A 24,948-nucleotide genomic window follows, 5' to 3' on the forward strand; every position below is an offset into this window, starting at 1 on the left:
TAAACAACACTTGCCATTCCGTTCCTCTCGTTTTTATTCCTCGAGTCTCCCTTTCATATTGCTAGAACAGCGCAAAGACTAATGGTCCGCAGGGTGTTGGGTGTGACAGCCACTGTCCCACTGAGAGATAGTGGTGGCCTCAGTCCTAATGTTCATTGTTCTGAAAGGTGATGCAAAGTGGAGACCAGATATTTCCAAACAGGGAGGGAGGTAAAAATCAGAGGCAACTGCCAGGGTCTGATCATTCCTTGTTCTCGCAATGTGCAAAAATAGCCATTCAGACAGCTCTTCCCTCAAATGACCTGGTTATGGCTTAGGATAGAAGAGTTCAACATCAGTTAAACTCGGTTTCAAATTCAGATCTCAATCCACAGTGCAATGCACAATTTCTGTAGCAATTGGATTGCTATCAAAAATGAATGAAAGCAAAAACATTTTCTTAAAGCAAATGGGAGAATTGAATTTTGTTCACTGTTTATTTTCTGTACCATCCTAACACTGCAAGTCACACACAGCAAAGTGCCCATCATAATGAGTGGCACCCATCGTCTCTCCAATCCACTCCTTCTCAGTGTGATATAAAACATTTGAGTAGAAAAATAACACTGAGTAACACTGAACAGGTGAAGTACAGTTAGTGGATGCAAGGGATGGGACAGTGGTTAAAGCAGTAACACACCTACAAAAATAGCCACCTAACGCACTTGAAATCAGCGCAAACACAACACAGGGCTCAGATGTAGCAAACATTTTGGAAAAACATGGTCAGAACAGGATGCTCTCTTCTGCAATCTGGTGTTTGGCAAAAAAAAATGCAAAATTAATAAAAAAGGTAACATGCAATGATGAGGGAATGGCTGGGACTGCTGCAGGTGGCAATTGGTGGGATCAATTCAACCTTGCAGCTCCAGCATATTTCAAGATGCTCCCTGCTGGTCACCCCTTTCTGAAAACAACAGTCTCAATTTCATCGCTGGGTATGGCACCAGATGCTTCTGTTCCCCAGGGCTCACACTGCCAGTTTTGATTCAGCTTAGCATTGGTTACTCGAGTGCCAGACATCCCGAATGTATTTTGGCTATCAGCTCCAGAATTCACTGATGTGTACAGCTCAGGAAGCGCCCCACAAGGTTCCATAACAGAATGGCCTTGTGAGGTTCCCGAACTACACTGGGAAAACGCCACAGTGCTCTGGGACAGACATTGTAATGTATGCACCTGCAAGCATGCTCACAGGTTTGTAGAGCTGTTGTCACCCTGTGTGGAGGGGAGTGGGCAGGTCCGTAGGACTGCTTCTGGGCATGGCCAAGGGGGCCATCAGCCGGCCCAGGCAGCGGGCGGTCGAGGGGGTATTTCAGCCCGACTGCCTGCCTCTCTTCCGCGGTTACATCCGTGCTAGGGTGTCCTTGGAGATGGAGCACGCGGTGTTCACCGGTACGCTCGCGGCCTTCCGCAAGAGGTGGGCACCGGAGGGACTGGAATGCATCATCACCCCCGGCAACCAAATTTTAATTTGATTTTAAATGTCTAAAGTTTATTGTGCCGGTTTTAGTGCCCCCCCCCACACACTTTTAGCCAGGGGGCACTTGTATAATTTGTGTTTCAGTGCCCTCAAAAAAAAATCAAAAAAGGGGGGCACGTGTTTGAAAGTGTTCGGTGTGTGTCCCCCCCCTTTAATCCGGGGCTTTGATTTATTGTTTTTCTACAAAATAGTTGTAGAGCTGTTGCATTGTGAGTGGCTTAGCCCAAGACTCAATAAAACCCCAGTCAGTTGGGTCTAGGTCATCCACGATGAGGTACGCAGTTGTGAGCCTAGTGGATGAACTGGTAATGTGCAGTGTGATTAACTTTGTTAAACCTTTGTTAATAACCCAACTAGTTATTAATAGCAATGCGTTGTTATGAATTCTTAAGCAAAGAACCATGAAGCAAATACATTCCAAACATAACCTCGAGAAGTAGTAAAACATCACCCAGCACCTGTCACAAACCGTTACAAAAGCCACCGGTTTACAAAATGGCAGTTGCAAAACACCTTTTGCACTCATCTGGATTAAGTACAAGAATCCAGAAACAATGAGCTCTCTCGCTCTCTAAAGAACATGCCGAACCTATCAGCACTAAGCCACTAGGAAACATCAGAAAAGACCAGAAAACAGGAAAACATTTTTTTCAAAAACACACCAAAAATGGATATTTCAAGCATTGTTTGCATTGATTTCTTCTTTAGATTATGAACAAAAGATCATTTGTGATTTTAAATCTATTTTTAAAAAAGCAATACTTAAAAAAAATTATAGTACTCTAGATAGTTTTGAAAAACTATTCATCTAGTCAGATGAAGAACAGGCCTTGACAGAGACAGCAACCTCCAGTAAGCTCAGATAAACTGTCTACGTTCCACTGTCGACAGCAGAGCATCGCTACCGTCAAACAACGGAGCTGGTGTATTTAGAATTCAACATTTAACATTAATTTCACAAACACAGTAGTCTTAATGCACAAGATCTCACAACTCAGTTTTAGTTAATAGTTCATTTCTGTGAAACTAGTTTGAACACTGACTTGCAAAAATATACCCAGATGCATGCAAGGAGATGAACATTAGCTGCCTCAAACAATTAGTGTTTGGTCTCGTCAACTGCTAGTTATTGCAATACTTTAGAATAAATTTGCTTTATGGACAAACAGTCCAAGAGAAGTTGTTACACTAAATCCTTGATAAATATAGAAGTGTTTTGAGTGATGGAAATCTACTAAACTAAACTTATCCTCAAACCCAATTCATTACATGGATTCTGATAAGTTACAAGGAAAAAATATAGAAACTAATGATACATAAAGATAGTTGGACCTGGGTGAGCACCGATGTGCACTGTCAGAGTCTCTGATTGTACAGAGACTCTCTCCCTGTGCGTCAAATGCACCAGCCAATGCGATACTACACCACAAAGCCCGTGAAGGTCCCAAGTTCAATCCTTGGTCTGTGTTGAGTTGTCTGATCTTAGTTAGGGCAGTGGCGAGAGAAATCAGCCATGGTTCCTGCTCCTGACTGCTAACCACCAGTTCCTGCTGCCAAGTGTGCTTGTGTGGATTTTGGTCAAGGACAGGATCAGGCTCAGCAGTGAAGCCCTTCCCCTCTCCTCTGACAGTCATGTGAATGGCCGCTTAGATGAAGGAAAGTCAGAGGAGCAGTCCCTCCCTAGCCCAAGGACACTGATGCCCCAATGACCATTCGGCTTAGATCTGATAACTCATCACAGACCAGGATCGAACATGGGACTTTTCCAGTCCACATGGCTCAGAACCACATTTATCCACTGACAGCTCAGGAAAGCTCTAATATTACACTAGTAAAAACACTAATGTGAGCTGTGCATTAACGGAGCTTATCCTGCAATCAGCATTTTGTAGCAATTTTTTAAAAACCCTTCAGTTCATTCATAAAAATCTCTCATTGGCCTCATCTCTCCTGCTAATCTGGAACCAGGTTTTCCCAACATTCATTTAGTGTAGCACCACAGTAATCTTATACTTAAAATAAAATACAAACACAATTTATAAGATTGCTCACAAATGGTTGATGCTGGTCGAGAAGCCAACAGTGCAAGTTCCAGGGACACTGTTAGATTAAAAAGCCGAAGCTAGGATGGGAATAAAGCACACAACAGTACTTGAAGCATCCTCTCCTCATCCCGTGTCATATGTTGTGTTCCCATTGCTGAAAGTTAACATTTTGCTGAAAATCGGCGCCATCTTTCTCCATGTTGATCCCATCGCACTATTTCGAAGAAGAGCAGGGAGTTCTCCCCAGTGTCTGGCCCATCATTTATACCTCGCCTAACATCACTAAACACAGATATCTAGTCATTATCACCTTGCTGTTTGTGGGAGCTTGCTGTGCGCAAATTGGCTCCCACCTTTCCCACATTACAACAGCGACTACATATCTCAGGTACACTGGCTGTAAAGCGCTTTGAGATATCCTGAGGTCATGAAAGGTGCTATATAAATGCAAGTCTTTCTTTGATGCGGGTTTGTTGGTGCCTCTGACTCTCGCTTCAGTCCCTAGTATTGAGTCTTGCCGCCTTCGACCAGAAAAAGTAGCTCTTCCATCAATAGCACACAACAGCTCCAACAGTTTCACCTCCACCAAGTTCATTAAGACTGGCACCTCCTGGCACATACTGATCAGTGGCAGAGAGCAGGTGTCGGGGTTAAAGTTGTGACGTTAGCTTTGCAGTTGACAAAATTCATTGAAAACCTTAACAACTTAATAACAGCTCCACACCAGGAGACCTTGCAGTGAAAAGGTGGGAGCTCTATGTTAAAAAACTAGATTAGTAAACTGGATTTTCAGTGTCCAGCTTACAATTTCCAGATAGCATCACACTCAAACATTAGACAGCGAACAACTGTAGTGTTCATCACAGCCCCTGTGGACAGCCTGAAACTCACAAATGATCCCGATGACTTTGTCAGATGTGCAAATGTTCTGTTTTATGTCAGAACAAGATGATCTGTACTCAGCCAATCAGAATCCTTCTTTACATACACCGCCGATGCACTCAGCCAGTCAGAGCACTTCCATTATAAATGCCGACAGATTAGCAAACAAGTGGAAATACAGTAATTCAAACCTGGCGCAGCAGGCTGTCGATGCTCAAGGGCTCCACGGTAGGAGGACCTATGGGAAACAGTGGTGAGCCGAGACAGAGAATGGTGGTTGGGGCTGAATGTGTTTGATGTGTCAGCTGGTAAGAGGCCAGATACCAGTGCTCCCAAATTGCACAGAAAAGCAAATGGCGCGATACCCACAATCAGCGACGGGCAAGCAAACATATTTGGGAGGGGTGGAGGGGTGGGTTTAGAGTTTGCATGAACTTTAACCTATAGGCGGGGCTGTAATCTCAGAAGGGTCTCTAACTCTTTTAGACAAGCGCTCGGGGAAGGACGGCAGTCTAACCGCTGCGGACCGGTGCTGGAGAGGCACGGGAGGTCTCACCTTCTTAGACTACTGTTCAGGAGGTGTCTACTATACATGGTCCACATCTCTAATTCCGATTCCGAGGGACTGCCTATGATGATGACGACTGTCCAGGAGTTTAATCACCTCAGATCAGTGTGTCTAATCCCCTCGAGGCTGAAAATCTTTTTTTTTTTTAATTTGAACAGTTTGTTGCCATTTTTGTTACTAAAATGGGAAGACGACGACACCGAACAAAACCAGGCCTCCGAAAAAGTAGCCTTTGTTTAGTTTGAACGGTGTTTTTAGATTGGCCCTGACTCTGCGCTGAAGGTATCAAAGAGAAGTTCGCCTGACCATTACCCAACGTGTTAGCAGCCCCCTCGGAGTGGGCTTTATAAGAGAAGCGGTGGCAACCTGCATACGGAACACAAAGACATGGGAAAGAAATGAGGAATACATGAAGCCTGTCCTGTGACAAGGTCACTGCTGGAGATTCCTGCCAACACTGGAAGCATTAGATTCGGTTCCTGTGGTGACGATTTGATCCCAATGTTGGGGGGGGGGTGGGGCGGAGAGGTTGGGGTGACGATTTGATCCCGATGTTGCCGGGGTGGGGGGAGAGGGCGGGCATCACTCTGCTGTCAGTAGGGGTCCAGTGTGTCTTGTGGGTGATCACTGTTGTACAAGGGAATGCAGGCTGATATCCCGCCACATGGCCACTGTAAAATGTCCACAACGGAGTTAGTTTCCAGAGGTGATGGAGTGGGAATACGGAGGTTGGCGTCTCCTGAGCTCCTGCTGCAGTTGGTCCTTCAGTGTCGATATCTGCAGCACATACCAAACAAAGATACAGAGTAAACCCACAGCACAACTGATTCGAATACGGAGCGGAGACAGATGCAGATTCACATCCCATAGGAAACACTCACTTGAATTCATCCAGGGGAGATTGGCTGAGATAAAACCCTCCCAAGGTAGAGCTAGAGTGGTTAGGATCTGCCCCTCCCACTTCTGCCAACAATCATTGTCCATCCCATGTGACACAGACCTCACTATTGAACAATGCGTTACATGGTATTAATTACAGCCCATCTGGGTATACTGGTACAGAATGTAGACTTGTTCTAGTCTGTACATTCACTTTGGTATCAGTCTAACCCCCTCCCCCCACCACCCCTAGTGCTTGGGTATTTTATATTCCCCACAGAAGCAAATAGGTTAATATAAAAACACTAGGCAGTGAAGACTTTGAGGTGACCAGTTTCCTAATTTAAATAGAGGATTTAATTAATAAACATCCTGGGGAAATTCTATCACAATTGGGAAGCAGGTTTAGTTACATACGCACAACCTGTAATATTACCTAATAAACCCAAATGAAGTTGGCATCCATTATCCATCGAAGAGGTACGCTAATGTAGCACCATACAGAGGGTGGTACACTATCCTGGAATGGTACAATGTTCTACTGATGTGGCACATTGTACTGATGTAATATCCTATCCTGCGGTGGTAGAGTATCATAGAAACATAGAAAATAGGTGCAGGAGTAGGCCATTCGGCCCTTCGAGCCTGTACCGCCATTCAATGAGTTCATGGCTGAACATGCAACTTCAGTACCCCATTCCTGCTTTCTCGCCATACCCCTTGATTCCCCCTAGTAGTAAAAACTACATCTAACTCCTTTTTGAATATATTTAGTGAATTAGCCTCAACAACTTTCTGTGGTAGAGAATTCCACAGGTTCACCACTCTCTGGGTGAAGAAGTTTCTCCTCATCTCGGTCCTAAATGGCTTACCCCTTATCCTTAGACTGTGATCCCTGGTTCTGGACTTTCCCAACATTGGGAACATTCTTCCTGCATCTAACCTGTTGAAACCCATCAGAATTTTAAACGTTTCTATGAGATCCCCTCTCATTCTTCTGAACTCCAGTGAATACAAGCCCAGTTGATCCAGTCTTTCTTGATTTGTCAGTCCCGCCATCCCGGGAATCAGTCAGCTGAACCTTCGCTGCACTCCCTCAATAGCAAGAATGTCCTTCCTCAAGTTAGGAGACCAAAACTGTACACAATACTCCAGGTGTGGCCTCACCAAGGCCCTGTACAACTGTAGTAACACCTCCCTGCCCCATACTCAAATCCCCTCGCTATGAAAGCCAACATGCCATTTGCTTTCTTAACCGCCTGCTGTACCTGCATGCCAACCTTCAATGACTGATGTACCATGACACCCAGGTCTCGTTGCACCTCCCCTTTTCCTAATCTGTCACCATTCAGATAATAGTCTGTCTCTCTGTTTTTACAACCAAAGTGGATAACCTCACATTTATCCACATTATACTTCATCTGCCATGCATTTGCCCACTCACCTAACTTATCCAAGTCACTCTGTAGCCTCATAGCATCCTCCTCGCAGCTCACACTGCCACCCAACTTAGTGTCATCCGCAAATTTGAAGATACTACATTTAATCCCCTCGTCTAAATCATTAATGTACAATGTAAACAGCTGGGGCCCCAGCACAGAACCTTGCGGTACCCCACTAGTCACTGCCTGACATTCTGAAAAGTACCCATTTACTCCTACTCTTTGCTTCCTCTCTGACAACCAGTTCTCAATCCACGTCAGTACACTACCCCCAATCCCAGGTGCTTTAACTTTGCACATTAATCTCTTGTGTGGGACCTTGTCGAAAGCCTTCTGAAAGTCCAAATACACCACATCAACTGGTTCTCCCTTGTCCACTCTACTGGAAACATCCTCAAAAAATTCCAGAAGATTTGTCAAGCATGATTTTCCTTTCACAAATCCATGCTGACTTGGACCTATCATGTCACCTCCTTCCAAATGCGCTGCTATGACATCCTTAATAATTGATTCCATCATTTTACCCACTACTGAGGTCAGGCTGACCGGTCTATAATTCCCTGTTTTCTCTCTCCCTCCTTTTTTAAAAAGTGGGGTTACATTGGCTACCCTCCACTCGATAGGAACTCATCCAGAGTCTATGGAATGTTGGAAAATGACTGTCAATGCATCCGCTATTTCCAAGGCCACCTCCTTAAGTACTCTGGGATGCAGTCCATCAGGCCCTGGGGATTTATCGGCCTTCAATCCCATCAATTTCCCCAACACAATTTCCCGACTAAAAAGGATTTCCCTCAGTTCCTCCTTCTTACTAGACCCTCTGACCCTTTTTATATCCGGAAGGTTGTTTGTGTCCTCCTCAGTGAATACCGAACCAAAGTACTTGTTCAATTGGTCTGCCATTTCTTTGTTCCCCGTTATGACTTCCCCTGACTCTGACTGCAGGGGACCTACATTTGTCTTTACTAACCTTTTTCTCTTTACATATTTATAGAAACTTTTGCAGTCCGTCTTAATGTTCCCTGCAAGCTTCCTCTCGTACTCTATTTTCCCTGCCCTAATCAAACCCTTTGTCCTCCTCTGCTGAGTTATAAATTTCTCCCAGTCCCCGGGTTCACTGCTATTTCTGGCCAATTTGTATGCCACTTCCTTGGCTTTAATACTATCCCTGATTTCCCTTGATAGCCACGGTTGAGCCATCTTCCCTTTTTTATTTTTTACGCCAGACAGGGATGTAAAATTGTTGTAGTTCATCCATGCGGTCTCTAAATGTCTGCCATTGCCCATCCACAGTCAACCCCTTAAGTATCATTCGCCAATCTTTCCTAGCCAATTCACGCCTCATACCTTCAAAGTTACCCTTCTTTAAGTTCTGGACCATGGTCTCTGAATTAACTGTTTCATTCTCCATCCTAATGTAGAATTCCACCATATTATGGTCCCTCTTCCCCAAGGGGCCTCGCACAACGAGATTGCTAATTAATCCTCTCTCTCTACACAACACCCAGTCTAAGATGGCCTCCCCTAGTTGGTCATATTGGTCTAGAAAACCATCCCTTATGCACTCCAGGAAATCCTCCTCCACTGTATTGCTTCCAGTTTGGTTAGCCCAATCTATATGCATATTAAAGTCACCCATGATAACTGCTGCACCTTTATTGCATCCACCCCTAATTTCCTGTTTGATGCCCTCCCCAACATCACTACTACTGTTTGGAGGTCTGTACACAACTCCCACTAACGTTTTTTGCCCTTTGGTGTTCTGCAGCTCTACCCATATAGATTCCACATCATGCAAGCTAATGTCCTTCCAAACTATTGCATTAATCTCCTCTTTAACCAGCAATGCTACCCCACCTCCTTTTCCTTTTATTCTATCCTTCCTGAATGTTGAATACCCATGGATGTTGAGTTCCCAGCCCTGATCATCCTGGAGTCAAGTCTCTGTAATCCCAATCACATCATATCTGTTAACATCTATTTGCACAGTTAATTCATCCACCTTATTACGGATACTCCTTGCATTAAGACACAAAGCCTTCAGGCTTGTTTTTTTAACACCCTTTGTCCTTTTAGAATATCCACCTAGAGTGCATTATCCTTGAGGTGGTACACATTCCTGATGGACACTAACTTGAGGTAGTACACTAGTTATATCGACAGAAACTGATGAAACAGATTTCACTCAAGATGGAGATCAAGCTGATCCCAATGCGGACACCGCTGTGAGTTTATAGAGTGGCTGCCTTGAGAGCCAGAAGTATTGACTCACAAAGGAAATGCACTGCCTGTTGTGGTATTAGCAATACACACACCCGCCAGGTTCAACCCTGGTCTCTGCTGAGTTAGTTGTTCTCAGCCATGCAGCAACTATCATACGCAATGCCCCGGGTTAGAGAGCAGAAAAACACTAGCCAAGGCCCCTGCTCCTTCTGATCTCTATCCAGTAACTCTTGAGTGTGAGTGAAGACTGAGAACAGGACCAGGCTTGTCGGTGATCTTGGCATGGTCAACACTCACTATCTAAGCTCACACATGGAGAACGGTCGCTTGACTGAGATACCAGAGGGAGGTGGCTCCTGCAGAATTGGGGAGGTTCAGTGCTTTCCAGACAGGAGGGGGAAAAGAACCTGCTTTGGGTACCTGTTCCTCAAGTCCTTTCACCCGCTGCCGATGGGCACGTTCTCGTGCTTCCAGTGTCCTCTCGGTCTGCAACTGAGCCGCACGCTGTCGCTCCGTCTCTTTCTGGAGCTCCTGTCGGTGGCGGGCGGCAGCTTCGATCAGGCTTTGGGAGTGGGACTGCTCGATGTCTGACAGCTGGGCCTGAGGAGGGAACAGCAATAGTCAGATTGGAGAGGGTCGGGGCGGCGGAGAGAATTCAGCCAGAGAAAGGGGACAATGATCTCCTCTCACCGAAGCCCAGCAACTACTGCATTTACTGGATATGTTTCAAAGCAAACTCCAGCTCCATGCCAGGCCATGTGTAAAACAAGGGGAACATTTTATATGGCGCTATCGCTGATCTACAGCAGACCTGGGAGAGCGTCGCGATCTGAACAACACTCCAGCGCTCAGAATAATATGAAAATCTCAACCGTCATTGTTTTTTTTGGGTGGAAAAGCAGATCCAGTATCTGGCAAAGGCTTCAATTAATAATGAGTTATCAGACTGATCTACAATGCACCCTCTGAGCTGTCAATCTCTCAGCTCAGGGTGGAGAGTGAGGAGGGTGATGCTGTCGCCTGCTATTGGAGGAGCCGTGTCTTTGGGCTGCAATTTGGCCAACACGATCAGACAAGCAGAAATACAAAAGCAAAATACTGCAGATGCTGGAATCTGAAATGAAAACAGAAAATGCTGGAAATACTCAGCGGGTCAGGCAACATCTGTGGAGAGAGAAACAGAGTTAACGTTTCAGGTCGATGACCCTTGCATCAGATTCTGTTCTGACGAAGGGTCATCGACCTGAAACGTTAACTCTGTTTCTCTCTTCACAGATGCTGCCTAACCTGCTGAGTATTTCCAGGCAAACAGAAACACTACTTTAACCTTTAACCCCATCACTCTCTCCACTCAGAATGGAAGAAGTACAATCTTAGGCATGAAAGGTCAAACATTTACTGGGAAAGTTCTAGTTATAAATTGCACGGGGGTATTTAACCACTGACAAGGGCACTAGTGAAGCTGGGTATTAGTAAAGCTGGGTAGTAGCAGTTTATAATGTTATCTGCAATTGTTGTGAACAGACTGTTCCTAGCAGCAGCAGGCATCGAATGCCAAAGCGCGATCTTGGGGAGCTAGTTCTGCCGTCACACCATCATCTACTACAATAGGCTTGAAAATCATTTGCCCAAAAGCCAAGCAACAGGGCTCCCAACGCAGACCGGAACATTTTCATTTGATTTTCCTTGGAATCTTCCCCAACACTGCCTTTCTCGGGGATTCTCTCAGCCTGGAAGCTGCACGAGAAGATCACGGGGAGTGAATAGGCTAGAGTTGCCCTGGCTGTGGGGTGGGATGGGATGGAAGAAGCATTCCTGCAATGTCATCCCCGACCTTCTGCGAGAACATAAAAACCATTCATGGCTCCTCGATTGGCTCAGCTGGTAACTGCACCACCCAGCGAGAAACCAAGTCATACAGAATAGGAAGATCCCAGTCTGATCCATGGCTGGGCAGAGAGTGGCAGTAGGTGATGCTAGGACAGTCACCAACATCCCTCGGATCGGAATAGGAAGAGGAAAAACTCAGAGAATTCACTCAGAGAATTGTGAGCATGTGGAATTCTCTACCACAGAAAGTTGTTGAGGCCAGTTCGTTAGATATATTCAAAAGGGAGTTCGATGTGACCCTGACGGCTAAAGGGATCAAGGGGTATGGAGAGAAAGCAGGAATGGGGTACTGAAGTTGCATGATCAGCCATGATCACATTGAATGGTGGTGCAGGCTCGAAGGGTCGAATGGCCTACTCCTGCATCTATTTTCTCTGTTTCTATGGTTCAGCGAGGGTCTCCTGTTTCTGGTCACTATCCAATAACTCTGCTGGAAAAAGCACCTGTGTGGGTGAGCATCGGCTGAGATTAGGAGCAGATCACAGCTCGGTTGTGCCCACGGCTGAAACCAGCTGTCTGGGCTCACAAATGACGGGAGTTCACCAGAATGGCTTACAGAAAAGCTGGGACTGGGACGCTCCTGGTCCTGACCTTATTTTGCTTTATCCATTTGGCTCTTTTTAAAGGTAGAGAGACTCCTTGGGAAGCCAGAGAGGGTGAGGGGGAGGGCAGGGCAGAGGACTCCCTACATGGAGTTCCGCTTCCCATAGCCTGTAAGGGACCCTGCTTAAGACTGGATTCGGGCACACTGTCAGCTAAGGTACAGCAGCCTCCGGAAGGACGCAATCGGGACACATCAGTGGGGACACAGGGCAGAGAAGTGTCCTGTACACCCAAAAGTCACCTGATCTATATATATATTTTTTTAGAACATTTCAATTATCTGCTCCTTATACTGAAGGGGGATGGAAATGGGGTCTCGGAGGGGAAGGGATGGCCTGGGCCCCCTCCTCAGACTTGCAGGTGTCGGAGTTCCTGGCAGAATGAACTGGTGTGCCCCCAAGATGCACTGGTGCTGGTGCATGCACCCACTAGCCCCATGCAAATGAGGTGCTCTCTCACTGCCCCCCATTAACTGTTTGGATTACGGCGAGTGGATTTCACCACCCTCTGTGGCTACACCCTCTGACTCTTCAAGCTGTGACTCACAGGTGAATTAGCCAACATCCACTAACACCCGTAAACGCATTGGCGTGAGCTTGGCTTTTGGGCATGAGGACGGGGAACGATGGCCTTGCTACTGGCACAACAACGCAAAGGGAAGCCGTGTTTGAGACATTGGCACTGTCTGTCGGGACAGGTCTGTTTTAAACATGACAGCTGCACTCACCAGACAAGACGAAATGTTCCTCCTAATAATCTGTAATTCCATCTTCAAGGATCAGCAGGGAGTGGAAAGAGAAAAACTGACCATCTAATATTTCAACATATTTCCCAGTCAGACCATCACAGAATGGGTCACACTGATGGACAACCAGACCTTCCATTCACCAGCAGCTCACTGAGATTGTTTACTGGTTAAAAGCAACAAGAAGCTTGAGCAACAGAAACAGAGCAATATGCCCAACCAGTCCACCCCTTTTTGCATATCAACCCCACCGTTTCACCATAACGTTCAATCCCATCTCTCTAGAAACACATCTAGTCATCTCTTAAACCCAGTTACACTGCCCACTTCAAAGTCCTGCCCTGGTAACTCATTCCACGACTGTATTACCCTTTAGGTGAAAAGGTTCCCCTTGATTTTCCATTCTTGCTCCGAAGGTTTAACTTGTGGCCCGTGGTATTTGAATGCAATTGTATATTATAGGTTTGGGACCTGATAGAGCTGCAACAGTAAGATCTTATAATGCAAGGTACTTTCACTGCTGCAGAACTCATTGGCTGCTAATCATCATTTCTGACTTTACAACAGTGACCACACTTCAAAAATACTTCACTGGCTGTAAAGCCTTTTGGGACGTCCTGAGGTTGTGAAAGGTGCTATATAAATACAAGTGTTTCTTTTTCTTTAACCGGGTGCTGCGTTGGCGTGCAACGACACCAAGTGGCAAACCACGTCCCAACAATGCCAACCCTCAAGGTTTACTCACAAGTTCCAAAATTTGCATTAACTTTTCAAGTATTTGCGCTGGACATATCTAAAGACATTTAAATGTGCAAGTATTTTTAATAAACTGTCAGCAAATTGTGGGACTCGTGATAAACCTGGGACTGGGACCTTCACTGCACAACAGATGGAGGCCAAGAGTTTCCGCTTTGGGCATAATCGGCGATCTGGGCGTGAATTGCCCCTAATTTGTGCTAGTTTTAAGAAGAGCTTTTTGCTCAAGTTTCTGCTCAAACTAATTTGCATAATCATCATGCAATCGATCAGCGTTTTAGAATGTCATTTTTTTCTTAAAAATTGGCATTAAAAAATATGTCTTGATATATTTAAGAATGGTAACTTGGTGCAGTTTGATTAAAACAGCTGAATATGGGTTTATCACAAAAAATAAGCATTTCTAATCAGAGTGTCTAGTCCTGCACCTGTAAGTAACCCGATTTTAAATAATTAAAAATGACTTAAAAAAAAAACTATACAGAACCATTTGCTGGTTATATTGGTGTACAGTAGCCAGTTTCTTAGTAAAGTAAAAACAATTATAGTCAGAAGCTTTTAAATCGTGTCTATTAGTGTCCTTGCGCCTAAAAAAAATGCTTAAGAGCTTCCTCGAAGGCCTGCAGTTGTGCGCAATGAGTGGAAACTCGCCGTGAAGATTAATTCGATCTGGGGGCATGGTCAGTTTGTGGGCTGGGCTGGCTTCCAGTGTGATTTTTAAAAACTCACGCAAAAGATCGAGGCCTGAAAGGTAGCTTGGCCGATGTCAGGCGAATTGCGCTGAAAGAAAACAGCGCAACCTAGTGGAAAGTCCAGGTCACAGGCTTTATCCGGCGGCATCTTAAAAGCGGAAAGCAGCAGCCTCACTGTCGTGTAGGCGGAGCTCAATAATACGTAGTCAATGAAACGATCGGTGGTTTGCAGCAACATACTGAAAGTAGTTGTCAGTCTCGGTTTAAGAGCTAGTTAATGGTTAGTAACTAGACTGGACTTCAGAGTAAGTTAGACAATTATTAGGTATGTGGAGCTTGGCAAACGGTACAGATGCATTACACTGAGCTGCAAGACCAGTAAGAGCCCTATAGACAATGCAGACAGCTGCCATAACAGAGCACAGGAAACCCATTCTGAGAATGGTCTGGTTCAGTGGAATTAAACTGTGCTTCATTCAATACTTACTTTGTACTGGTTTGTTGAGTTTCAAAGCTGCACATTGCCATTAATCATATAATTTATGGGCCTTGAGGATTGAGGTTAGATTTAACATAGTGGCTGAACCCAGTTACAATAGCACTGACTGACTTACTACCACATCTGGATGAAATAATACTCGTACCTCACTTCCCCACTTGGCAGACACCCAGCCTCGCTCTCCCGAGATTCCCGACTCCAGACACAACTTCCTTAGAGGCTCAAGTGGATGAACATTTGCCTCCTCAACACTCATGGAAACATATAACAGTCTCCTTACTCTTTCAGACACGCAGCCCATTAAACATTCGCGCCAGTGCTGTCAGTAGCTTCACACTGCCGAGTCCAACAGGTTTCATTTAATCCCAAGCCGCTGTGTGGACACACTGGCCAGTGAGGTTGATTCTCAATTCATTATTAACTTTAAGTTACACATTCAAATTCTTCACTGGTGTAAATATGATGGGACTGGAGGTGCTACAACAGGACTCAGCAACTCCCCCGGGATAAGGAGCCAAGAATCAGCCAGGCGTTCCCCCGTCCAATCGCTATCGAGTGCTGGAAAATGCCCATGTGTGAATGTCAGGTGAGGATAGGATTGTGCTTAGCTGTGATGCCCTCCTCAGTTGAATACCTGCTGATGCTCACAGTCTGGACTCAGAGTGAAGAATGGTCATTTGGGGGAAGTTTCCGATAGTGACTTTGAACCAAATCCCCAAATGACTCAATGCATCAGGAAAAGAGGGGAGACGAATTGGGCTGGGGTGGGGGGGAAACATCTGTAAAAACAAATATCGGCTGACAGAGGCATGTACGGAGTTACAGTCAGTTACAGTGACAAGATTAATCGCGACATTTCCTTATTGGACCATTCTCTTGGGCGTCAATTGCTCAATGGCTGAGTATAGAGCATGGTGACTAGAGTGGTCCCAATTAAAGGTATACTTCTGATTCAGGCCTAGGTGCTGGATGCTGAGTTTTCTCCGTACTGTCCTGTACTGTTGAGCTGTGCGCCTACCCTGCTCGTTGTATACTGGACCTATGTGACCTCTGCTCGGCCTAATTATCCTCTACCTGCTGATTCTTACCTGCAGCTGCTGGGTCTGTCGCTGGGCTTCCACGAGCTCCTGTTCCACTGTTGTGAGTGAACGATCCAGGCGCCCTTTCTCTGCAGACACGCGCATGGTATCTTCTTCCGACCGCAGCCTCTCGCGCTCCACCTGCAACCAATGGGATCAGGCGTTAGGACTACCCGGCTCGGGTACAAGGCTGCAAACAACAACATGATATTTTATAACACGTGGCAAACCAACCAGAGGCGACATGAGGGAAACATTTTTTTTAACACAGTGAGCTATGATGATCCGGAATGCACTGCCTGAAAGGGTGGTGGAAGCAGATTCAATAGTAACATTCAAAAGAGAATTGGATAAATACATGAAGGGAAAAAATTACAGGGCTATAGGGAAAGAGCAGGGTGAGTGGGACTAATTGGATAGCTCGACCAAAGAGCCTGCACAGGCATGATGGGCTGAATGGCCTCCTTCTGTGCCGTACCATTCTATGATTCTATGAACACCAGGCTGAAATCAATTAAAAAACACATTGTTGCTCCAACTAGAGCTATTGCCAAGGTCCTGTACGTACAGCCGGACATACCAGTCTTATTGTTTGCAGACTGACTGCAGCCTAGAGTGCTGGTTGAAAACTGTACAAAGCTTTAAGAAAAAAAAAGTAATTTACATAGCGCCTTCTCAAATCGACAAAATGTCTCAAAGCACGTCACACCATCAATTACTTTATAGTACAGTGACGGTTGTTATGTAGGGAAAAACGGCAGCCATTTTGTACCTGCAAGATCCTACAAACAGCAATGAGATGAATGGCCAGAAAATCTGTTTTGATGTTTGTTGAGCGAGAAATGTTGGCCAGGACACCGGGAGAACTCCCTGTTCTTCTTCAAACAATAAGGTGTTGGTTGAGGGAGGAAAGTTATCCAATACATCGGAGATGGAAGCTTTAACATCCATATAAACCACAGGAGGGGGGAGTCAGGGTCTTGTTTTAATGTCTTTTCTGAAGGACGGCACTGCTGATAATGCAGCACTCCCTCAGTACAGCACAGGAGCTCAAACCCTGGTCTTGGGCTCAAATCCATGGCCTTCAGAGTTCAAGTCCTACACTAGGACTTTTAGAAAGAAAAGCCAATAAAGCCCAATAAGGACCTCAAGTTATGGACCCCTTACTCCATCAGTTTTCCCTCCTTCCAACAGTTTTCAGGCTTTTAAAACCCAATTCTGGCATAATCTTACCACTACTTTCCAATTTACTTCACCTTCTCTCCTCTTATCCTCACCTTTGGTGTGTCCTGCACTATGGGCTTTGGCGCCTACATAAAAAATAGGAGCAGGAGGAGGCCATATGGCCCCTTGTACCTGCCCCGCCATTCAAAAAGATCATGGCTGAACTTCTACTCCACTTAGCCGCTCTATCCCCATATCCTTTGATTCCCTTAGTGTCCAAAAATCTAACAATCTCCGGCTTGAACTCAACGGCTGAGCATCCACTGGGGTACAGAATTCCAAGGATTGACAACCCTCTGAGTGAAACAAATTCTCCTCATCTCATCGTCGTCATATCATCATAGGTAGTCCCTCGAAACGAGGATGACTTGCTTCCACGCCGGAAAGGGATGAGTTCACAGGTGTTTCAATGAAGGACATAATATTTCAGATCCCGAACTACATCCTGAAGGATGGACGATGCCTGTGCGTGGACTTTTTTTAAACGTGGGGTGGCACGCCAGCCACCACATGGGCTTGACAGAGCTAGGTCCAGTGCCAAGGATTAACCAAGACGACCGGAGACCAGCTCTGCTGCACGGACCTAGTGCGCACACATACAGCAGTGTGGGCTGGCCCGTGCTGCCCCTGGGCCCTCACCTCTTCTGGGCTCCTCAGCTCACTGCTAAATGGCCAAACCCTTATTCTGTGACAGTGACCCCTAGTTCTAGACTCTCCAGCCAGGAGAAAAAAACCTCAGCATCTATCCTGTCAAGCTCTCTAGAATTTTACATGTTTCAATGAGATTACCTCTCATTCTTCTAAACTCCAGAGAATATAGGCCCATTCAACTCAATCTCTCCTCATAGGATACTCCTCTCATCCCAGGAACTGGGATCTAACCTATGTTGTACCTCACTGTGACCTCCCAATTATAAAATAATAATCCCCAGTACGCTCCTGATACATTTCAGCCCCATCAGTTGTCACCCTTAGAACGAGCGTTGGTTTATGAGGGCAGGTTCTGACTGCGTTACAAGCCCAGGATATTTCAGACCCACCTTGTCCAGTGTCTTTTTCAGGGCAGTTTTATCCTTCTCCAGCCGGATTGATGACCGCTCCACCTCGCGCTTCTCGTTCTCCAGCTGGGCAATGGCACGCTGCAGGACACCCAGACGCTCCTGGAAAAGGTGCTTCTCCTCCTGAAGTTTCTGAACACTCTGCAGTGCGATCTCATCGCTTTCCTGACGCTGGTGCAACATCTGAAGGAGAGACGGAGAGCGATAGGCCCGGAAAACAAAATTAGTTCTTCCCTGTTCATCAGCGCGAGATTGGGGTCACCACACACTTGGGAGAGGGGAGCAATTTTAACCTACCCCGCCCATTGGTAAACTGACGAGATTGGCTTTACACCCCGCCCGATTTTACTCTGCATCTAACCCATGCTGTACCCAAGCTGGGAGTGCTTGTTGGGGCAGTGTAGAGGATTACATAGGATATACGGCACAGAAACAGGCCATTCGGCCCAACCAGTCCAAGCCGGCATTTATGCTCCAGTCGAGCCTCCTCCTGTCTTTTCTCATCTAACTCTATCATCATAATCCTCTATTCCCTTCTCCCTCATATGCTTGTCTCGCCTCCCCTTAAATGCATCGATACTATTCACTTCAACCACTCCCGGTGGTAGTGAATTCCACATTCTCACCACTCCCTGGGTAAAGAATTTTCTTCTGAATTCCCTATTTGATTTTTTGGTGACGATCTTATATTGATGGCCTCTAGTTATGCTCTTCCCCACAAATGGAAACATCCTCTCTGTATCCACTTGATCAAAACCTTAGAGGCAGTTTTACTTTGCATCTAACCCATGCTGTACCTGACCTGGCAGCACTTGATGGGGCAGTGTAGAGGGTGCTGTATTTTGTATCTAATCCATGCTGTCTGCCTTTGAGCTGGGAGTGCTTGATGGGGCAGTGTAGAGGGGGCTGTATTTTGCATGTTACCCATGCTGTACCTGCTTGATAATAAGGCCAACAGCAAAAAGCAGAAAAACCTTCCATTTTTGGAACCGACATTTGACAATTTAATGAGTACAATATTCACCCCGAAATGCAGCAAATACAGGCTCAAGGTTCTCACCTCCTGGTGTTTGCAGAGCTGACCTTCCAGCTCTACCTGCTGCAACTCCATGTCCTGCTGCTCATTCTGGAGGATCTGGAGCCGGTCGGCCAGTGAGGAGTTCTGTTTCTTTGTCTCAATAACAGTCTGACGCGCTGCCTCCAGACGCTCCTGCAACACCAGAGAATAAAAACCAACAGAAAATTCAACCATCTCCTTCACTCAAACTCGTATTTCATTCACTGACAGGGACTAAATTAGATGCATACAGCAACCTGGGCTCTCCCGCTCTTTGCAGAACCCGTTCTGATACCCAGTAATACCTGCTCCTGAATGAACTTTGCCTTGATATTCACCTCCCCAAACCCTGGATTTTCTTCCCTCTCTTTTTGAAGAGTGGGGTGCAATAAGAATATAAGAAATAGGAGCAGGAGTAGGTCATTCGGCCTGTTCCGCCATTCAATAAGACCATGGCTGATCTTCTACCTCAACTCCACTTTCCTGCGTTATCCTAATATCCCTTGATTCCCTTAATATCCAAAAATCTATTGATTTCTGTCTGGAATATACTCAACGACTGAGCCTCCACAGCCCTCTGGGGTAGAGAATTCCAAAGATTCACCACCCTCTGAGTGAAGAAATTTCTCCTCATCTCAGTCCTAAATGGCCGACTCTTTATTCTGAGATTAACCCCTGGTTCTAGACTCACCAACCAGGGAAAGCATCCTCCCTGCATCTACCCTGTCAAGCCCTGTAAGAATTTTGTATGTTTCAATGAGATCACCTCTTCTAAACTCTATAGGCCTAGTCTACTCAATCTCTCCTCATAGGACAATCCACCCCCCCCCATCCCACAAGGACAATTCCTCCCCCACCCCCCAATTCCAGGGGACAAACCCCCCCATCATCCCGATCCCACAGATGCAGGCCTCCTCTGGTACCTCATCCAAGTGGCCATTCTTCATGCCATGGTCCTAAACAGTGAGTGTCGGCACGTTACACAACCCCAGGGGGGGGCATCAGAGCCAAGCTCAGTTCTGCCCTCGCCCCCTTGCCTGATGCCCACAGCACTTCCAGCAAAGGGCACTGACTGGATAGCACAGGTTTCAGACAAGCTACCTGAGATTTCTGAAGAAAATAACTTATTTGAGTTATAATCCCAAGGCATTAATTATTACATTTCTCAATGTATTTTCATTGGCAACAACTCGAGAGTGACCTCAGCCCGTGCCCTAACCTCCCATGCCTGGTTTTGGATGTGCGGACCCCGCTTTTAATTCTGGTTTCTATGAGAAGTGAGGGGTGGCACGGTTATGTTGGAAAGTGCAGCGATACTCAGACGGGCGATCATTGGGGGAGGGGCGGGTGTGGGGATAAACTCAAAGCTATAGCCACGATAATCAGTTCCAAACCCAGGAACCCGGTTGTCAGGTAACCTCTGACCTCTGGGGCCTAAACCTCCGCAGAGGTCCCTAAAGATGAGCGCATTACCACAACAACAACTTGTATTTATATAGCCTCTCTAACGTTGTAAAACATCCCAAGGAGTATTATAAGACCAAAAATTTGACACCGAGCCACATAAGGGGAAATTAGGCCGATGACCAAAGGTTTGGTCAAAACGATAGGGGATGAAATTGCCCCGTGTCCCGATTGGGGGCGGGAACCTTCCAAGGCTGGGACTTTTAGTGCCCGGCCCGGAAGTCCCGCCCCTGACACGGAATTGGGCCATACGCCCCTCAAAGGAAGCAGAGCACTGTCTCCGGCACTCCGCTTCCTTTGGAGGTGGTTCCGGGACGGTAGCACGGCGCTATGCGTATGCTCTGCGTAGCGTTGACGTGCTACAACGCCCATCCTCTTCTGTTGAAGGGGAGGGCCGCTGCACACACTGTACGGTAGCGGGCTAGGGCCGCCATGGTCGGGCCGACCCAAGAGTCAGCTGACCAACAAAGATGGCAGCCCATGGCGCTGTAGGCCTCCCCTTTAAACTGCGCCCCGGGAACGGATGTCCGCCAGCTTCATGACCCGCAGTGCGTTAAGGGATTGCCGCGCAGGGCGATGACATCATTGCCGGTTGCGCAGCGGCCCAGGGTGCTAACCGCGGTGCTGCCGGCACAGTGCCTCCGAAACCTCCGGGGCAATTTCCCGGGAGGAGGTAGGGCCCCCCGCCCCTGGGCGAAAACTGCCATGCGCCCCCGGAGGCGCTAACGGGGGCAATTTTGACCCCATAGGTTTTAAGGAGCATCTTAAAAGGAGGAAAGAAAGGTATGGAGGCAGAGAGGTTCGGGGAGGGAATTCGAGAGGCAACAGAAGGCATGGCCACCAATGGTTGAGCGATTATAATCAGGGATGCCAAAGGGAGAGGAGCACAATCAACTAGTGGTAAGAGACCTATTTAAAGATGAAGAGATAGAAAGCAAGGATGAAGGACTACGAGAGAGGTAGGGACCAGCTACAGGTCTCAAGCTGTATTTAATTTAAACATATTTATTATTTAAATCCAAACAGTTGCTCAGTAACAGCACTGATGTAGTGTAGAATCTGCGAAATCAATGGCTATATAGAGATAACGAGTGAGAGAGAGTGATGCATACATACAACACCTTGCGTTACAGGGAGGTAACTTCTGCAGTGAAAGTGTAAACTCTTTCTTGAGTCACACGCTTACAATTTCACTATTGATAGTGAACAATGGAAATTCTGCCCCGCTGTGTCCTCACAGAGAGGAATATTTCACATCGCTTTACAACGACGAGTGGAGAACACTGAACAAGCCAAGAAAGTTTATGGGGTGAGCTGAACACACTGTCCTAGAGTTAGGCTCTAGAAGGTTTTGCCCTGTGCCTCGTGCTCCGGGATCATGGAGACCTGGGAATTCCACTTCTGACTTTCCCCTCCTCACAGCACCCGTGTGTTGCTGGGTGCTGTCGGAGGGCCAATGGATAGAGCCACTGCTTTCCTTGCCTCCGATCTCTGTTCTCGGGATTCACAAAACTTGGGAGCCAATACACAGAATCTGCCTCATTTATAATGTGCCAAGCGCGCACGATCTGTAAAAGTACTTTGAGGGTTTTGAAGGAAAGGAGAGAGGTAGGGAGTAGTGACAGGGAGAGAGGTATGGAGGGGAGTGACAGGGAGTGAGGCAGGGAGGGAAGTGACAGGGAGCGAGGTAGGGAGGGGAATGATAGGGAGAGAGATAGGGAGGGGAGTGACAGGGGGAGAGGTAGGGAGGGGAGTGACAGGGGGAGGGGTAGGGAGTGGTGACAGGAGAGCGGTAGGGAGGGGAGTGACAGGGCGAGAGGTAGGGAGGGGAGTGATGGGGAAAGGTAGGGAGGGGAGTGACGGGGAGAGGTAGGAAATGGGAGTGACGGGGAGAGGGAGGGAGGGGAGTGACGGGGAGAGGTAGGGAGGGGAGTGATGGGGAGAGGTAGGGAGGGGAGTGACGGAGAGAGGTAGGGAGGGGAGTGATGGGGAGAGGTAGGGAGGGGAGTAACGGGGAGAATTAGGGAGGGGAGTGACGGGGAGAGGTAGGGAGGGGAGTGATGGGGAGAGGTAGGGAGGGGAGTGATGGGGAGAGGTAGGGAGGGAGTGACAGGGGGAGGTAGGGAGGGGAGTGACGGGGAGAGGTAGGGAGGGAGTGACAGGGAGAGGTAGAGAGGGAGTGACAGGGGGTGGTAGGGAGGGGAATGACGGGGAAAGGTAGGGAGGAGAGTGATGGGGAGAAGTAGGGAGGGGTGTGATGGGGAGAGGTAGGGAGGGAGTGACAGGGAGAGGTAGAGAGGGAGTGACAGGGAGAGGTAGAGAGGGGAGTGACGGGGAGAGGTAGAGAGGGAGTGACAGGGGGAGGTAGGGAGGGAGTGACGGACAGAGGTAGGGAGGGGAGTGACGGGGGTGAGAGGTAGGGAGTGGTGACAGAGGGAGAAGTAGGGAAGGGAGTGACGGGGAGAGGTAGAGAGGGAGTGACAGGGGGAGGTAGGGAGGGGAATGACGGGGAAAGGTAGGGAGGGGAGTGATGGGGAGAAGTAGGGAGGGGTGTGACGGGGAGAGGTAGGGAGGGAGTGACAGGGAGAGGTAGAGAGGGAGTGACAGGGAGAGGTAGAGAGGGGAGTGACGGGGAGAGGTAGAGAGGGAGTGACAGGGGGAGGTAGGGAGGGAGTGACGGAGAGAGGTAGGGAGGGGAGTGACGGGGGTGAGAGGTAGGGAGTGGTGACAGAGGGAGAAGTAGGGAAGGGAGTGACGGGGAGAGGTAGAGAGGGAGTGAAAGGGGGAGGTAGGGAGGTGGAATTTCTTTTATTCATTCACGTGATTTGGGCGTCCCTGACAAGGCTGGCATTTATTGCCCATCAGAAGATGGTGGTGATCCGCCTTCTTGAACCGCTGCAGTCCGTGTGGCGAAGGTACTCCACAGTGCTGTTAGGGAGGGAGCTCCACGATTTTGAGCCGCCGACGATGAAGGAACGGTGATATATTTCCAAGTCAGGATGGTGTGTGACTTTGAGGTGATGAATAACTTGGAGGAATGACTTAGGAAGAGAAGTAGGCAGATGCACTGGGTTAGGGAGGAGATAGGGAAGTGGAGTGGGTTAGGGAGAGAGCTCCGAAGAGCAGTTGGGGTAAGTAACTGAAGGATCAGCCTCTGATGTTGGTCTGGAGAACTAAACTGTAATCCAGAGCATTTTACAGAGGCTGGGAAGCATTTATGGATGGCTCCAGGGCTAGTTCTGTTGGTGTCGGTTTTACTGCCTGTTGCAGTGACATCAGTGGACCGTTGTATTTTTTTGGCAGGATTGCTACAGCTTTGTATAACCTGCCACAGGAGGGGGTATTCGAGGCCGTTGTGCAGTGTTTGGACCATATCGGGGAATGTGGTCAGTGTGCCAGCCAGACAACATTGGCAGTACGTCAAATATCAGGGCCAGGTTTGGAATGAATCAGTTTTGCTTGAGATGTGTCAGATTAAACAGGCTGAATAAGCTTATGATTAGAGACTGACTTCATGATGCAGTCTGCAAGGCTCTGAGGAGCAACACAATCAAGGGGAACAGACAAAATTTCCCGCTCCTCAGAATTTTAATTTAACAATTTTTTTCTGTAGAACTCAACTGGAAAAAGCACGTCTGATGGCTGAGAGGGGGGGGGGGGGCAGGATGCAAACTGATCAAGAAGGATCCAGGTTTGATTTCTGGTCTATACTGTTTTAGCTGGCTTCAGCCAGGCAGCATCTATAAGTGTCTTTAAATGGAAGACTATAATTATCCCTGAAAAGAAAAGAAAGTCTTGTATTTATATAGTGCCTTTCACAACCTCAGGACATCTCAAAGCATTTTACAGTCAATAGGAACATAAGAACATAAGAACTAAGAACAGGAGTAGGATACATGGCCTCTCGAGCCTGCTCCGCCATTTAATACGATCATGGCTGATCCGATCATGGACTCAGGTCCACTTCCCTAACTACTCCCCATAACCCCTTATTCCCTTATCGGTTAAGAAACTGTCTATCTCTGTCTTAAATTTATTCAATGACCCAGCTTCCACAGCTCTCTGAGGCAACGATTTCCACAGATTTACAATGCTCTGAGAGAAGAAATTCCTCCTCACCACAGTTTTAAATGGGCAGCTCCTTATTCTAAGATCGTGCCCTCTAGATCTAGTCTCCGCTATCAGTGGAAACAAATCTCTCTGCATTCACCTTGTCAAGCCCCCGTCATAATCTTATACATTTCGATAAGATCAACTCTCATTTTTCTGAATTCCAAAGAGTAGAGGCCCAACCTACTCAACCTTTTCTCATCTCAACCC

The 24,948-nt window shown here is 47.1% G+C and overlaps 1 protein-coding gene across 1 annotated transcript in view; it reads right to left on the bottom strand.

Annotated features, from left to right (window-relative positions):
• Window positions 1-4,390: 4,390 nt before the first annotated feature.
• LOC139229064 (rootletin-like) overlaps window positions 4,391-24,948 on the bottom strand; it is a 165,186-nt gene continuing 144,628 nt past the window's right edge. The window contains exons 32-36 of the mRNA XM_070860722.1: window positions 19,168-19,317; window positions 18,090-18,290; window positions 15,835-15,966; window positions 9,982-10,161; window positions 4,391-5,794 (exon numbers count right to left, since the gene is read on the bottom strand). Of these exons, the coding sequence (XP_070716823.1) occupies window positions 5,711-5,794; window positions 9,982-10,161; window positions 15,835-15,966; window positions 18,090-18,290; window positions 19,168-19,317 (747 nt within the window). The 3' untranslated portion in view covers window positions 4,391-5,710. The remainder of the gene's footprint in view (window positions 5,795-9,981; window positions 10,162-15,834; window positions 15,967-18,089; window positions 18,291-19,167; window positions 19,318-24,948) is intronic.

Source organism: Pristiophorus japonicus, chromosome 18, assembly GCF_044704955.1.
Source record: "Pristiophorus japonicus isolate sPriJap1 chromosome 18, sPriJap1.hap1, whole genome shotgun sequence".
Taxonomy (NCBI): domain Eukaryota; kingdom Metazoa; phylum Chordata; class Chondrichthyes; family Pristiophoridae; genus Pristiophorus; species Pristiophorus japonicus.